Below are 16,768 nucleotides of genomic sequence, written 5' to 3'. Positions count from 1 at the left end.
TTCAAATATAAGAGTAAATATATAAACAAAATAGGAATTGTACTTAAAAAAAAAAGTGAACAAAGGAGTAACAGAGCTTTATAATTAATAAGAGTATTCGTAGTCTAGAATTCAAATACAAGAAGGAAAGTAACAGAACCAAAAAGAAATTCCATAGGGTAACAAAAATTTGTACTAATTAGATGTTCTTATGCTGGAAATAATCAAATTATAAAAAGAAATAACATAACCCAACAAGTAGAAAATAAAAAATCACATAAAAGTTGTAAAAGGAGATCCTCCTCGGCAGCCATATTCAGCAACTTCAAGCTCTGATATCTCCTAATCATATGCCCAAAATCTTACCTTCCTCAAGCAGCAGCAGCTGATAAAATACTAAAATTTGTTCTGTAAATTCAGCTGACTTAATGATTTAGTTATTCTTGAATCAATCGCATAAGTCTGTAAATTGGGGCATTCTATGAAATTGGAGATTGTGTTTGGACCAATTGGCATATCTATCATCTCCTTGGTCCTCTCTCTGTTTTGAACTTCAAATGCCTCAAATTACGAAAACAACACTGGCTTAGAGAAGGAGCTTTAAACAGAACCTTGTGAGCAGAAATAATAAATACACAAGTTAGACGATTGTAGAACAATATGCATAAAAAGAAAGGCAAAACATGAAGCTTTTTAGTACCTGTGTCGTATTGGGAGGCAGCATAATAGAAGTTGCATTATGAAAAACTCCAAGCAACTGAGAGATATTTTCTTCCATCCGTCGCCGACTTGGGCCTCTAATGGATTCATAATCATCAACTTCTATATATATTTTGTCTATGCACAAAAAGTCAGAAGCAGATTTATTTTACACAAGGTAAAACATTGTTAAACTGGATACTTTTGAGATTTGGGACACATAACTCAAGTTCTGGAAATCTTAATGGGTATCCTGCAGAGAATTATTTACCTCCAAATTCTCAAGTTTCGGAGCAGAAACACAAGCAATGTTCGAAAGACGATCAATTAAAACTAAAGATTCCAAATTTGGACAACCTAAGAATGTCTCTTCATTTAATTCTACATCTTCCTCCTTCTCGTCCTCATCCTCACAATCGTCGTAGCCATAATGGTAGTCCTCCTCTTCCCATAGAAGGTCTGATACCCTTTTAATGACTAAAGTTCTCAAAGAAGGTAAAATCAAGGATGCCAAATTATCTACAAACCTACACGAAATGTTGAGTACAGTTAGCTATTTGAAAGCCAACAAACATGACCATACCGCTTCATCTGCATCATAGATCGTAAAGGAAAGTTCCTGAGCCCTTCTGCATTGCGAATAGCTTAAGAATGTCATCACGAGATCCCCTTCGTCAGATGTCAGGTAAGCGTAACTCAATTTTTGAATATATTTGGTACGAGGTTGAGATAAAACTCTAAAGATGAAGAAGTTCCGAAAGGATCTTCCTTTTGGGTGGCAGGAGTCAAAAATTGAGCATTTTTTTAAATGGGTAGGAGGGGAAATCAAAGTTGAGAGTGGGTATATCAATCCAAAGAGTTTTCCACCGTTTTGAAAGAACACAATTTTGCACAACCTGTTTTGTGTTCAAGAATGAGAGAATGCCGTGAAGAAGGGAATCTGGTACAAGGCTGATTCTGTCTACGTCATTCTTGTTGGACATTGTTGAAAGGATCAGAATTAAAAGGTCAATTTTGAGGGGAAGTTAACAAGAGAAACTTGGTACTTCGGAAGAGTTTTGAACGCAGTGTTGGGAAATTCAAGACCTTGAATAATTTCCCCTTTAACATAAATATCCAAACACAACCAAAATATATGAAAATAGAAAGAAAACGGTAAAAGCACAAGAATAACGACACAACAAATTATACTGGTTCACTATAAAAGTTACGTCCAGTCTTCCACTCAGATGTGGTAATTCACTGATAATTGTTTAAGGATTAGAATACAAAACTCTTCCAAAAAATATCCTCTAGACCTCCCAACAAAAGTCATCTAGCTTCTAAATATTATAACGCATTATACTTAGGTACAGGAATGAAAAACACTCACTAAACCCACGGGATATAGAATCATTTTCACAAATCTCTTTTATTTGGATTCTGTACAAATGAAAGCTTAACATGAAGACTCTAAGAGGCCAAATATCCTCATTCTAGGGAAACAATATTGTAATACAACAATATCCTACACTCGATCGGAATTGGTAATAGTGTTGAAAAATCATTTTCTTAATAGGACATGTGACATGTGTTTCCTGTTTTGGCTCCATAATCCCAACCGGCAACATTTATATCCTGAGAGAGAGCAATGCAGTGGTTTATGAAAAGTGCCAAAATGCATGGATGGCAGCGCAAGACGAGAAGGCATAGTTGGGTCGGTGAAAGTATATCTTCACTGTTTTCAACAACGTTTTTTCTTTTGGTGCAATTTATTATTACAACTTGGAATCTGTATCCAACCTTTATTACATGTATACTATAATAAGTGCGGGGATATATTTCATATTGTAAATGACAATGAATAGAATAATACTTCTTGATATTTTTTATTTTTTAAATTATGATTAAAATTAAAAATCTACCTATATATATATTTCTAGCCAATGTTTAAAATGTCGATGTCGATGTCTCAATTTTACAGAAATGTTGAGGTCTCAATTTTACAGAAATGTCGATGTCGACGGATATTTTGAAAAAAATTACGAAAATTTTGAAAATTGATGGATATTATTTGAATTAGTAAATAAAATTTTAATTGTAGCTTAATTAAGATATATTGATCACTTTAACGCATCGTATGAAAAAATATGAATAATTTACTTATGAAAATGTGTTGAAGCCGATGAAAATGTTGAAGAAGATTTATGGAAATAATTGAACTAGAAATTGAAGTTCAATGTTCTTGAATTATGTTATATTTATAATTTTTTGCAAAGGGTTATATTTATACTTCGTAATTCAATCTCAGATTTAGTTACAAATTAAATAGGATATAGACGATGAAATAATTTTAGAAAATTTGAAATATAAAATTTTATTATATACAAATAGTTATAATTCTTGAACTAGGACAAATAATTTAATTAATAAAAAAACGACATTTGAGGATTTAGTGAAATTGTGCGGATAAAATTAAAATTTTGTAATTAAATTTGAAAAGAAAGGTACGGTAAGTTTAATCAAAATAAAAAAATTCAAATAATAATAAAAATTTAAAATAAAGTAGGAAGGAAGGACAAGAAAAATCACGCTCGAGTGAAAGGGAGCGCCTCTCCCAAGATTCATGGAAGGGGAGGAGAGCGCCTCTTATAAAATGCTCCCCTCTTTATTTCATTCCACCACAACTACAGTTCTCTCCCTGATCTGGGACATATTTACACTATAATTATATAAAAAGTAATTTTTTTTATTAGTATATTGATAACCTATTTAGACACTATAATTATATAAAAAGAATTTAATGTATAAAATTTACACTTTTGTCCTAAAATAATCTTATTTAAGATAGTATCATCAATTTACCATTATATCCTTTTATGTTTACACCTAAATATTAATTATTTTTTGAAATTTAAAATTGGTTATTTTGAATGTTAAATTTTAAATCTCTTATTTTATACTTAATTAGACTTTCCAAAAATAAAAATTACCAAGTCCCAAAATACAACACAAATTCCCAAAATCCTCCATTATTGTAGATTTTCCAAAAAATCATCCTTCTTTCGTCGTTTCTTCTTCCTTTCTCGTTTGCTCTCCTCCCACAAATGTCATTGTTTCCATCCATTCGAGCTTCTTCTTCGTCGTCGGAGAAAACTATCATAGTTTCTTCTTCGTCGTCTGCCGCCCGTTGACCGAACACTCCGTTTATCCCGAGGTTTGTTTAGTCGCCGATCGGAAGGCAATAGCAAATCTATCGTAAATTAATGTGTCATCAAATCTGTTTGTTTGTCGTGGGTTGTCAGCAAAGGAATTACAGCACTGCGTACCATTTTTTGTACTTATAGGAACTTAATAGTTGGATATATTTTATATTTATCATATAGGTTTATCTTGTAATTGTATTGGATTGCATTTGCTAGGTAAGATGTCTTTCAATTCCCCAGCTTTTGCACAGCTTTTTGAAATCCGACCCTTGTTAGTAGTTCTGAGTATCTTAATTTTTCTTCCCGTCTACACAAATACATAGTAAAACTTCATTTTTGTGCTTAAGGGTAAAAACCCACAATTTTCGTGAGAAATCATCAATCACAGTAAAAAAAATCGGTGAGAGAGGAATTTTTTTAATTTTGATTACAAAACTAAGGATTTAGTATTAATTGTGATACCAGAAAAATATTGTTTAGTTTGGGTATCAGATAAAAAGATTTGAAATCGAAATAGGAAAAAAAAGTTAAAAATCAAATCTAATCATTTAAATAAATAAAAAACATGTAATCAAATAAAACAGTAATAATCTTGGAAAATCAAAATAGGTAAGAATTCGAAAACTTTTAATATTTGTGAAATATGGTTTATAAACTGACCTATTAAAGAGTTTTTATGGGGGCCTCTTCTTCTTTTTATTTTTAATTTTATTATTATTATATTTTTTAATATTTTTTTTAGTACAACATACGTGAAGATTATATATTTTTTTGTCATGATTGCAATTGATGCTATGGAAAAAACATTGTTGATTATTATTAATTTTAAAATAAGACAATAATGATTTGAATTATTATTATTTTTTTTTGCAGATAATGATTTGAATTATTGATTAACCATTAATTGAGAAATTTTAAAATTATCCGCAAGGAAGATATCGAACAATAACATTAATAACTGAAGAAATTTTAAAAATAAAATAAATAAAAATCCTTTTATTTTATTTACTTTCTTTCTTTTTACATAAAAGAAAAGGAACCGTTCCTTCCTGATCTTTCTCCCGCTCATTCTCTGGTCGTCCTCACCATTTGTTGTGCTCTCAAAGTTTCAAGGTATGTGCATTATGCTCCTCTTAATCTATCTTTCTATTTTTATTTACTTGCTTTTCTAAAAACATTTTATGAAAAAAAAAGAAAAAGGAAAAGAGGGGCAGAGATATTCAAGAAAATAAACCATATTGCCCAGAGAGCAATGTTCGAGCACTGTTAGCCTTCTTCCTCGGGTCAAGAAGCAATCTTGAATAAATTATGAAATATTTGAAGAAATCGTAGTTAATTGAGGCCATTGCAATGTTAGGGTTTCTCTTGAGTCTTTGGAAACAAATGGTTTTTAGATTAGGGTTAAGGGTTTTTGGAGTGTAGGTTTTAGCATCCTTTTCATCTCTGTATCTTTGTACTTTTCCTCTTTTTCTTCTTTCTATGATTCTTTTTTCCTTTCAAACTTTCCCTTTTCCCTACTTTTTTAAATTTCTCAAACTTTTGAGACTTAATAGTCACTCCAATTCGCAAGGACTTGGAGTCTTTGAGTACTAGTTTAGAGGTTTATGTTCGAATTTACTTTCTTGTTGGCTTAACGACAAAAACCCTGGGTCCAAGTTTTGGGATGGCTGCGAGTGCCCCAATAGGGAGCAAACCTCCGCTCCAAGAAAAAAAAGTTCTCAAACTTTTGGCCATTTAACATAATTCATTATTTATTAATGTTTTTTAGTGCAACGAGTGTGTGGAAATTTTGAACTTTTACCTCTTGGCTAGAGATAGCTGTCCATTATCGTTGAGCAAAGTTCCTATTGTCATTATTTTTAGTGTTATTTAAGCTCTTTTTCAAGAAAAAAAAGTGATAAAAATTAGTGGGTAAATTAACAAGTGTTTCGCATCTCTGTTATATATGCTATATCTAGTTGTATTTAAAGTTTGGAGTCTCTGAATTCTCCATTCAATGTCGTCGAAGAAGAAGAAGAAGACGGGTCTCGACAGAATCAGCCTCCTACCAGATTCTCTTCTCCATTCCATTCTATCCTTGTTAAATACAAGGCAAGTTGTGCAGACTTGTGTTCTATCAAAAAGATGGAAGACCCTTTGGACTGACATTCCCACACTCAACTTTGATTTCGACTCCTACCCATTTAAACAGTCAATCAGAAATAGCAGTGCTTCTAATCCAAAAGAACCATCGTTTGAGCGCTTCATCTTGAGAGTTTTATCTGAACATGGATGCAAAAATATTATAACATTGAATTTCTCTTGCTCAAGGGATTCTGACGATACGGTGTCGTTAATAGAATGGTTGATATGCTACGCTAGTCACGTGGTTCAAGAACTTTGCATCAGTACCTATAAAACTATTTACTATAATTGGCCATGTGGTTTATCAACATGTTCATCACTCCTTGTGCTGAAGATTAAATGTGGGTTCGTTGATGACTGTGGAGCCTTGAAATCAGCATCGTTGAGAATTTTAGAGATTGAATGTGATTGGGGGGATCGGTATGACCGTAAATACAATGAAATTGAGATGTTCTCTGGTTGTCCAAATTTGGAATCTTTGGTTTTGGTTAATTATCTTTTTGACAGTGCTACTATTTCTGCTCCAAAACTTGAGAATTTGGAATTATGTGCTTCTTCCACAAGTTGAGTTATTTGCACCAAGTCTCAAAACTCTTAAGTTTGGCAATGTCTTACCCACTCTCAAGTCTGCTTCAAAATTTGCATGCATACACAAAGGCAAGGTCTTTTGAAGACTGTAATTTTGAAGGCTCGCACAAGAAAATGTGTATACAAAATTTCTCTCGGTTGCTTAGACAGTTACATAAGGCAAGGTCTTTCACATTGCCTTTGAATGCAATGGAGGTATCTCAAATTTCTTGATCCTTCATTTTTTCTTAGTATACTTCCTAATCCTTATTAACTTCTTTACTTATTTGTTTACAAGGTGATTAATATGGCCGCTCCTTTAGACGTATTTTCTTTTCATAATTTGAGACATTTGAAGTTGAAAACAAAGGAGAACAAGAAGATGATAGTGATAGAGTTGCCAATCACTACATTTGCATTTTTGCAGCATTGTCCCAATCCAATCGCTACATTTGCATTTTTGCAGAATTGCCCCAATTTAGAGACTATGGTGGTTGATCCCAATCAGGTAAAACTTTTGTCGAAATCTTCTCTTACATAAAAAGGAATTGTAAAAATAGCATAGTTTCAAATATTTATGTTTTTAGTCTAACATCATTAACCTCAACTTACAGGAGTAGTTGATGATGGGATAGAACAGATCGATCCTCCAAAGATGTGAGGGTGATTTTTTTTTCGAACAAAGTGATAGCCATCTCAATAAATCTAGTTTGGTCAAGAAATCTGCCAGTTAATGGTTTGGTCAATAATATATACCTTTTTGGTAATATATAGGTATAAGTTCTTTTAATCTCTTGCCAATATTTGGTTTGTCTTTCATTCTGCAGTATTCAGTTCGTTGGCAGGCCTTCAAGCGTTCCATTAGCATATTATAAAGTTCATTACTTTTTTATTTAGTTGGAATATTTTATGTTTTCGAAGGTTAAAGCAAATGGAGGAATGAGTTCATGGTCTGAACTGTATTTAGAAGTTGGTTTGGGTGAGCCTAGGAGTTTGATACATTTTTCTTATTAATGCCTTCAAGCGTCATGTTTGCTCTAATTTCCTTATCTATTCATGACGTTTTCTTAAATGTTATGTAATGTCAAATTTACAGTAGTGTAGTCTTCAAACATAGATTTCTATAGTATGTTTGTTTTGTTGCTTGGTGACAGGTGCTTTCTCACAAATACTAGAAGTCCCTAGGAAGCTTTGAAAGACCAAAAGATACAAGAGTACGGGATTATACCTTTTATTGTGTGATTTTAGACAGTGTCACGTAAAGTATTGCTGCAAATGAAGTTTGGTATCTATTAATAATGACTATGGTTTTTTGGATTAATTCAGGAGGTTAGAGGTATTTTTTAGCAGTGTTTTTTAGGCGCAAGGCGATAAGTCCTTTGATCGTCTTGAGGTGAGAGGTGATGCTTGATTGAAGCGAAGCGCACCTTAATAAATAAATAAAATTATATATAGTGCATAAATTTATATAGTAAACATAGTCTAAAGACTCAATACCAAAATAGTGCCATGGTAAATGTCAACAAGATACATAAAACAACCAAATTCTATTAGTTCCCAACAAAGACAAGTAACATGAAGAAATACTGGAGTCTGGAATAGAATAAAAGTAAAGGTAAGTGATCAAATATCATCATCCTCATCTAAATCTAAATTCTCTTCATCTTGGACATCCTCACAATCTTCTTTTTCTAATTCTTCTTCTTCGGTGTCGTCATCATCATCACTAACCACCATTGGCATTGGTGTGAAATGAAATAGGTGAAAAGGAATACATAAGATAAAAGAATAAAAAAATAAAAAAAGAAACCTTCGAGCGAGAGTGAATGTTGGAGGAGGAGGAGGCGGCGACAACGATGGTCAAAGACCGCAGGTGAGTGAGTTGAGGGTGAAAGTCAACAGGCAAAGAGTGAGAAATTAGAGTTTGGGTATTTCTTTTGTGAGGTAGAGAGATAGAATAGTTTCTTAACCTTAAAAGATAAAATAAAAATAATAATAAAATGAGGCAGATCGCCTTGCCTCAAGCAAGAGGTGCACTAAGACATGTTAGGGTGAGCGCTCGATTGAAGGTGCTCGCTTGGACACCTTGCAGGGTACCTCGGCGAAATAGCCTTGCCTGTCGCCCGGGTGCGCCTTGAAATTACTATTGTGGAGATATTCGAGGCACGAGAGGTACCGTTGTCCTTAAAGCGTCCATAAGAAAGACGCTTACTGTCTGCTCTTGATTCAACACACTTCCACTTTAGTGTCCTAGTTAATACTCTTATTTTCTCTCGAACCATAGTAATATTTTTTTGATCAAATCATTGAATTATTTATTTCTCTTGAAATTTCTCTTCAATGTTTATTTTTACACACGTCGTTTTTTAGGGTGCCTACAGCCATTATGTGGCATAGGGGTTACATCCAGTATGAAACTTAAGAGTATATCGCTTCTACGAATAGCTCTTAATGTTGCATCTCTTCCGAGACCTGGGCCCTTTATCATGACTTCCGCTCGTTGCATACCCTGATCCACTACTACCCGAATAGCATTTCCTGCTGCGGTTTGATCGGCAAATAGTGTCCCGAAGCCCAAGCCTCAATTTCCCCTCTCCCCAAAATCCCTCTCCTCATCATCTGGCTCAGGACGGCCTCTCCATGATCGGCCACTTCTTCGAGCTCGACCCATGGCGCCTCAATTTCCCCAAGAAACAATCCGACCCTTTCCCCTCTAGCCAAATCTCGCCTCCTGGAATCGCCGATTCAACCTTCTCTTTCTCGACAATCCCTATCGGAATTGGCTTCGACGATAGCTGCACCTGCAACCGATATCCTTAGAGACCAATAGTCTGTTTCCAAGCATCTTGTTGCTGTCATTTCTGCGTTCTTGAGCTGGATTTGGGGTTTAGAAACCAACCCATTTACATTATCGAGGAGAGCTACGCGGGTAAATATGTGTTTTCGATTTAGTATTACATTCTGAAGAGCCCCAAATTGGGTGTTGCTAAGAGGGTGTCTCTGGGAAAATGACATAGATCATAAAGTTTCTAGTTTTCTCAATTGACCTCAATTATAAAAATTGACTCAACTGACCCAATTTTAACTTTTCTGACATTTCAAATGGTATGTAATTACGAATATATCCCTGAATTAATTAAACTACAACGAATCAGGCAAGGAATCATGTAGGTTGATGTAATTAAAACCATGGGCGAGTTCCACTTGATTCATGGTCATGAATTTATTAAAGTACCACGAACTTATTAATTTCCCACCAATTTTTTGTACTATCATTTAATATATACCCACACATTCGCACATATTGCAGAGAATAAAAGTATGTTTCAATACTTATCGTCCTCATGCACATCTTTCACATTTTTTTGAAGAACTTTCACGCCTTTTCCAACAATTTTCAACTTGAATACCTTAAAGGAAGTCAATTTTTCATCTTTGATATCTTGGACGAGGTTAGTTTTTTATTGGTTCATAATATTGTTTTCGATTCGTCTAGAATATGATGTATGTAGTTGGAGTGAATGAAATTTCTGAACTTTTATGTATTGTTGTGGGTCAAAAGTTACGTAAGTCAATGCCTGTGGTACGATCATGGTTGTGGTACGACCGTGAATTTGATTCTGTCGAATTTCAATCCCCGTGCAAATTGAACGAGGATATTGATTCTGTCGAATTTCAAGGCCACAACCATGGTCATGGTACGACCATGAATTTGGACATAACGTAAAATACATCTAATTCACGGCTGCGGTCTTAACTTTCAAGGCCATGGTAAAACAAACAATTTAACCACGGTCAAACCTAGCCAATTAGTTATCTTTCATGAACACCACGACCGTGGTACTATTTTTCACTGCCATGGTTAAGCTAACAATGAGCTAGGTTATTTTCATGGCCATGGTCAAGCTAACACTAACTGTGGCCACGAAAACCTAGCTCATTCTTAGCTTGACCATGGCCATGAAAATAACCTAGCCCATTGTTAGCTTGACCATGGCCATGAAAACCTAGTCCATTGTTAGCTTGACCATGACCATGAAAATAACCTAGTTCGTTGTTAGCTTGACCATGGCCATGAAAATAACCTAGCTCATTGTTAGCTTGACCATGGCTTTGAAAATAACACCACGGCCGTGGTGTTCATGAAAGACAACTAATGGGCAAGGTTTGACCGTGGTTAAATTGTTTGCTTTACCATGACCTTGAAAGTTAAGACCACGGCCGTGAATTAGATGTACTTTACATTTTGTCCAAATTTATGGTCATACCACGGTCGTGGTTGTGGCCTTGAAATTCGAGGGTATATTTGTAATTACATACTCTCTGAAATGTCAGAAAAGTTAAAATTGGGTCAGTTGAGTCAATTTTTATAATTGAAGTCAATTGAGCCAACTAAAAACTTTTTTAGGTTATCTATGTCATTTTCCCATGGCTCTAGTTCGAATTTTTCATTTTCTTTTATGCAAAAAATAAAAATAATATAAAACAAAAGGATTTTTATTTGTTTGTTTTATTTCTAAAATTTCTTTCTTTATTAATGTTATTGTTTTCGATCTCTACCTACGTGTTCTTGATTGTATCGAATTTGTGCGGCTGCAATTCTAATGGTGTAATTACTTTTAATTCAATAATAATGTTTATTTTATTATGAACATTATCCAAATTAGATGCCCAACTAGGTGTCAAAATATGGAAGATCTAAATAACCCTAATCCCATGTGTCAATTTCTTTCATTTGTTTAGTGTCTCCGAGTGTCAAGTTGATCATATCCATGTGCTTAATTCTCAATATCTCATATGTCTATTTTCTACTTCTTTGGTGGAAAACTTTGTTGAATTTTCAAGAGAAATTGGAGAGAAATTGTTCTTATTTTCTAAATTTATGTTAATTTCTAAAATTGTGTTTTTCAATTTTTCAAATTTCAAATTTATATTTTAATTTATATTTTGTTCAATCTCGTATTTTCTCATTGTTTCGTGACTTGTGATGCCTCATTTTATTCCATAATTTTAGAAGATATTTGAAATTGTTATTGTTATTTTTATTTTTTTGAAACAATTTGGAATTGTTATTGATCATTGGAGTTGACATTATGATATATTGCACTTTATGACCATTGAATATTCATTTAAAATAAATTTGTGTATATATCACCAATGACACGACATTTCCATTAAATATTCATATATTTATGGATTCGACATTGACACGACGAGTAAATCGACATTTTCATTATAGTAAAATAAATCGATAAAATATGAAAAATATCAACAAAATGTCAATAATATATACCTAATATTAATATTAATTATTTTTAACTTATTTACAAATAGTAAATTGTTTATTTGTTTAGATATTTTTTTACAATTTGTTAAGTTCTCTTTAGTTTTACATAAATATCGAGTGATATTTTATTGATATTTTTGTAAAATTGAGACTCTGATACTTTCACCAAATAAATGGAATTGAATTTCAATTTCATTCTTTTCTCAACTCTGGTTACTTTTCCAATTAAAGCCAATATTTCATAATTATTCCACTCCACCTTTTTTTTTTTAATCAAAACCACGATGGAATTAAAAATATAATATTTGACTTTGGATGTTTTTTCCATATTTGCAGTTGTCCCCCAATAAATTCTCACCAACCTACGGGAAATAATTGGTAGGGGTGTTTAAAAAATTCGGTGACCCGAGCAATCCGAAAAATCCAACCCAAACTATGGTTAGAATTTTTTTCGGGTTGGGTTGGTTGATTTTTTTAAGAACCAAAATTCAGTTCGGTTCACGGGTTAAATGAATTTTTGGTCGGTTCAACTCGAACTGAACACCTCGGACATTGGCTAAGGCTAATGGAGTTTCTCCAGAGGAGTTCTGCGTGGTCGTCCTGTAGAACCATAACACCTCGGGCAACTCTTCGACCCATCTGCCTTTGCGATCCTCTAACCTTAGCTTTAGGTTGCGCTTAATGATGTTGTTGATGGCTTCCACTTGGCCATTGGCTTGCGGATGAGCTGAGAAGAGCTGACGTGCTTTATCCCGAGCTGTGCGCACAAGTTATTGAACTTAGGATTGTCGAACTGCTTTCTATTATCGGATATGATAGCGTGAGGTTTGTCCACACGAATTTCGTGATCTTAGCTTCGGTTATGGTGGCTAATGGCTTTGCCTCTGCTCACTTGGTGAAGTAGTCCACGGTCACCACAGAAAATTTCATTTGGCCTTTTCTAGGTAGGATGGGTCCAATGAGGTCAATTCACCATTGCGGGAACGGCCAGGGGCCCGAGATTAACGTGAGGAGTTTGGGTGGCTGATTTATCATCGTTGCAAACCTTTGGCATCGATCACACCGGCAAGTGAACTCCATGGCGTCACGCGCCATGGTGAGCCAATAGTATTCGTGTGTGGTTGCCGCATAACCCTTCGTGGATCTCTCTTAGGGCGTAGTCCGCCTCTTCCGGGTTTAGACATCTCAACAGTGGGAGGGAGACTCATCGCTTATATAACACGTTGTCCCGAAGGACGTACCTTGCTGCCTTGCGTCGCATCTTCTTGAGACCTGTTCTAGTAGTTCTTCTCCTCGGAGGAAGGCTTTTATAGGATCCATCTAGGTCAGGACCACAGTTTCTACGCTCATCGCTTCTAGTTCTTGAACAGATGGTGCTTCAAAAATTTCAACTGGGACTGACATTGGTAGCTTGGTCGGGTAGGAAGATGCCAGCTTTGCCAGGGCGTCAGAGTTAGCGTTTTCGGCCAGGGGTACCCGCTCTATGATGTACTCCTACAGCCGAGCTAGCAGCTTGTGCGCCTTGCGCAAGTACTTCTCCATCATGCTATCCTTAGCTTGATACTCCTCGATGATCTGATTAACCACGAGCTACTAGTCACTCCGTATGTCTAAGCACGTAGCCCCATGGCTTCAACTATGCGCAGGCCTGCTATAAATGCTTCATATTCTGCTTCATTGTTCAAGGTGGGGAAGTTGAACCTTACCGCGTACTCGAACCGATCTCCGCTGGGCGCCTAGAGGAGGACTCCGACCCCACTAGCTTTCTCGTTTGAGGATCTATCGACGTGGAGGACCCATATGCCTAAGTTCTCTTTACCCGAGCTGGGGAGTGGAGTAAGCTCTGGGATGAAATCAGCCACCGCTTGGCCCTTCATCTCAGCTCTTGGTTTAAAGCTTATGTCGTACTCACTCAACTCAAGGGTCCACTTCACGAGCCTTCCTAAAGTCTTAGGCTTCTGGAAGACCTATTTCAGGGGAAAGTTAGTGAAACCTTTGCCTTGTGAGCTTGGAAGTAAGGTCAGAGACGTCGTGCTGCAATAGTTAGCGCCATCACTAACTTCTCCACCTGCGGATAACGAGTTTAGATGTCCGTCATGGCCTTGCTCATGTAATACACAGGGCTTTGGCAGCCATCGTTCTGTCTTACTAGTGTCGAGCTTACCACACTTTCTGACACTGCGAGGTACATGGTGAGCTCTTCGTCTGGCAGTGGCTTTGATAATAGCGGTGCCGAGCTCAAATAGCCCTTGTGCTCGTCGAAAGCCACTTGACATTCTGGGATCCATTTGAAGCGTTCTCTCTTTCTCCGGGTTAAGCTTCATCTGGTACTTTCGGAAGACTTCGAAAGTCTCTGTCAGGTCGGCAACGTGGGAGGTCGTCTCCTTACTCTTTATAAGCATATCGTCCACACATACTTCCATGTTCCGACCTATCTTGTCGGCAAACATCTTTTTGACCACACACTGGTAGGTCGCTCCAGCGTTCTTTAGCCCAAAAGGCATAACTTTATAGCAGTAGAGCCCCTGGTCGGTGATGAACGAGGTGTGCTCTTGGTCGGGGGTGTTTATACCCTGAGTGGGTGTCCATGAAGCTCAGGAGCTCTTGCCCTGCTGTCGCGTCGACCAGCTGGTTGATCTTGGAGAGGGGGAAGCTATCTTTTGGGCACGCCCTGTTTAAGTCAGTGAAGTCTACGCACATTCTCCATTTTACATTTGATTTTTTTACTAACACTACATTCAAGAACCACACAGGGTAATTAACTTCTTTGATATATTCAGCTTTTAAAAGTTTTTGAACTTCTTCTACAATAGTTACGCTTCTTTCAGCGTTTACAAGTCGTCGTTTTTGTTTCACAGGTCGCACAGAAGGGTCTATATTAAGGCGGTGCACCATAATGCTTGGATCGATCCCAAGCATGCCTCGTGCGACCAGGCGAACACGTAGGTATTGTTTTTCAAGAACTAGACGAGGTCTTCCTTCTCGGTGGCCCCCAGCTTTGTGCCGATGCTTGCGCACTTCTTTGGGCCGAGCAACGGGACAAGCTCCAGGTCTTTCGCGGGCTCTCCCTGCTCTGCTCATCAAGTGACTTGTCTGCCTGGAGCTCGGGGCCCCTGGTGATTGCGTTGCAAATGGGTTTGAGGGCTACCATGTAACATTCCCTTGAGACTTTCTACTCGCCTCGTATCGTCCCCACTTCCTTGGGAGTTAGGTACTTCATTGCTTGATGTAGTGTAGATGGCACAGCTTGTAGGTCGTGGATGACAGGTCGGCCAAATATTGCGTTGTACGCCGACCTGGCTTCGACCACCACAAATTTTGCCATCCTTCAGATCTGGTGCTCCCCTTCTCCCAGAGTTATGAAGAGTTCTATGCATCCTTCAGACCTAACCGGTTGCACTGCAAAACCAACCAGTGGAGTGGGGCTCGGTCTAAGCTGACCTCGCTCCCATCCCAAAGCGGTGTGAGTAGAAAATGATAAAATGTTTCCAGAGGCACCTCCATTGATTAGTATGCACCTAACTGTCACGTTGTCGATCTGAGCTTCGATGACTAAAGCATCATTGTGAGGGTTATGCAGTCCCTCATGTCTTCATCCAAAATGTGATATGGTAGGGCACGACGCGCCAGCGCCTTGCACTTGTTCCCTGTCTGCCCCCACTTGGTCCTCTGAAGATCATGTTGATCACGGCATGTCGGTCTACATGCTTTGGGGGAGATGTGTCATTTCTCTTTCCGTCCTTTCTCCTCCCGAGCTGTTGGCTCCACTTCCTCCTCCATTGGGAGCTCGCCCCACGTAATTCTTGAAGTATCCCTTTTGGATGAGGCCCTCAATTTGCCTCTTCAAGTCGTAGCAGTTAGAGGTGTCGTGATCGTGATCCTTGTGAAAATGACAGAACTTCTACCTGTTCACCTTTTCAGGGTCTCAGTGCATGGGGTTGGACTCGGTGATTAGGTTGAGCTTCGAATCTTGTATGTTGGCGAGGATTTCAGCCATTGGGACGTTCAAGGGTGTGAAGCGATCATACCGCTCAGGTTGACAGCACTTTTGATCCTGCTTCTGTCGAGAGTCGAGATCATACTATCGCTGGCACTACGACGACCTTTTGGAGCTATCCCGACCTCTTCTTTTGCGTGTCGGGCTAGCTTTTGGCAGATCCTCCCTTGACTGAATGGGCTCACTGGCTTGCATGAACTTTCTAGCTCGCTCGATGCTAACTTTGATGGTGAATTCAGGCTTCTTAACGAACGACCACTTTAGCTGTTCGTGGTGAATCCCTGAGGCGAACGCTAAGCAGGCGAACTCCTCGTTGCACGAGACTGTGATTTGCGTGGTGAGGAACCTCCTCACGTAGTCCCTCAAGCTCTCCTTCATCTTTTGCCTTATTGTGAGCAAGTACTGGGCTGAATGCTGGGTCTCCTACTGAATTGCAAACTGGGCTACAAAGGCTTTGCGGAGTTGCTTCTAGGAGGAGATAGAGTGAGACAATAGCTGCCGGTACTATTTCCTCGCGGAACCTTGTAAAGTTACAGAGAACGCCCTATACTTCATTGAGTCGGGGTAGGCATGAAAGTCCATCAGTGACTCATAGGTTTCCACATAAACCACCGAGTCGGCTGACCCATCATACTTGTCGTAGCTTGGGAGCTTCCCTTTGGATGAGATCGGTGCAGTTAAGATAGGTAGGGTGAAGGGCGGCTCGTCGAGCTTGTCGTCGTCTAAGACTGGCTTCCTCTGGGCCTTTCGGAGGTCGTTCTTGAGTTCTATCCAGAGTTGTTCAAACTGCTGCAGTAGGTTCTCATTGTTGACCGACTCCGACCTTGTTTGGGGGTCGTCTTTCTTCGTAAAATATTTTTAGAACTTTGCGGAGATCTCGCTCGTTCAGTGAGAAAAGACGGGTGCACTTGTCCTCACGCCCCCGAGGGT

The 16,768-nt window shown here is 37.6% G+C and overlaps 1 protein-coding gene and 1 long non-coding RNA gene across 2 annotated transcripts; one reads left to right on the top strand and one right to left on the bottom strand.

Annotated features, from left to right (window-relative positions):
- Positions 1 to 56: 56 nt before the first annotated feature.
- On the bottom strand, positions 57 to 1,454 carry LOC148208321 (uncharacterized). The gene is made up of 2 exons (XR_015788930.1): positions 680 to 1,454; positions 57 to 590 (listed from the first exon to the last, which is right to left on the bottom strand). It is a non-coding gene; the product is annotated as an uncharacterized LOC148208321 (long non-coding RNA).
- A 3,447-nt stretch (positions 1,455 to 4,901) lies between these two features.
- Positions 4,902 to 7,652, top strand: LOC111012046 (F-box/LRR-repeat protein At3g26922-like). The gene is given in 4 exon segments (XM_088119939.1): positions 4,902 to 6,542; positions 6,544 to 6,770; positions 6,853 to 7,062; positions 7,169 to 7,652. Coding segments are annotated over 2 exon segments (798 nt in total). The 5' UTR covers positions 4,902 to 5,859; the 3' UTR covers positions 6,659 to 6,770; positions 6,853 to 7,062; positions 7,169 to 7,652.
- The last annotated feature ends 9,116 nt before the right edge of the window (positions 7,653 to 16,768 follow it).

This window comes from Momordica charantia, assembly GCF_013281855.1.
Source record: "Momordica charantia cultivar OHB3-1 chromosome 11 unlocalized genomic scaffold, Mcharantia_2.0 BLBB01000011.1, whole genome shotgun sequence".
NCBI lineage: Eukaryota > Viridiplantae > Streptophyta > Magnoliopsida > Cucurbitales > Cucurbitaceae > Momordica > Momordica charantia.
Note: the sequence above shows the minus strand (reverse complement) of the source record. Positions and strands in the feature narration are given on the sequence as shown.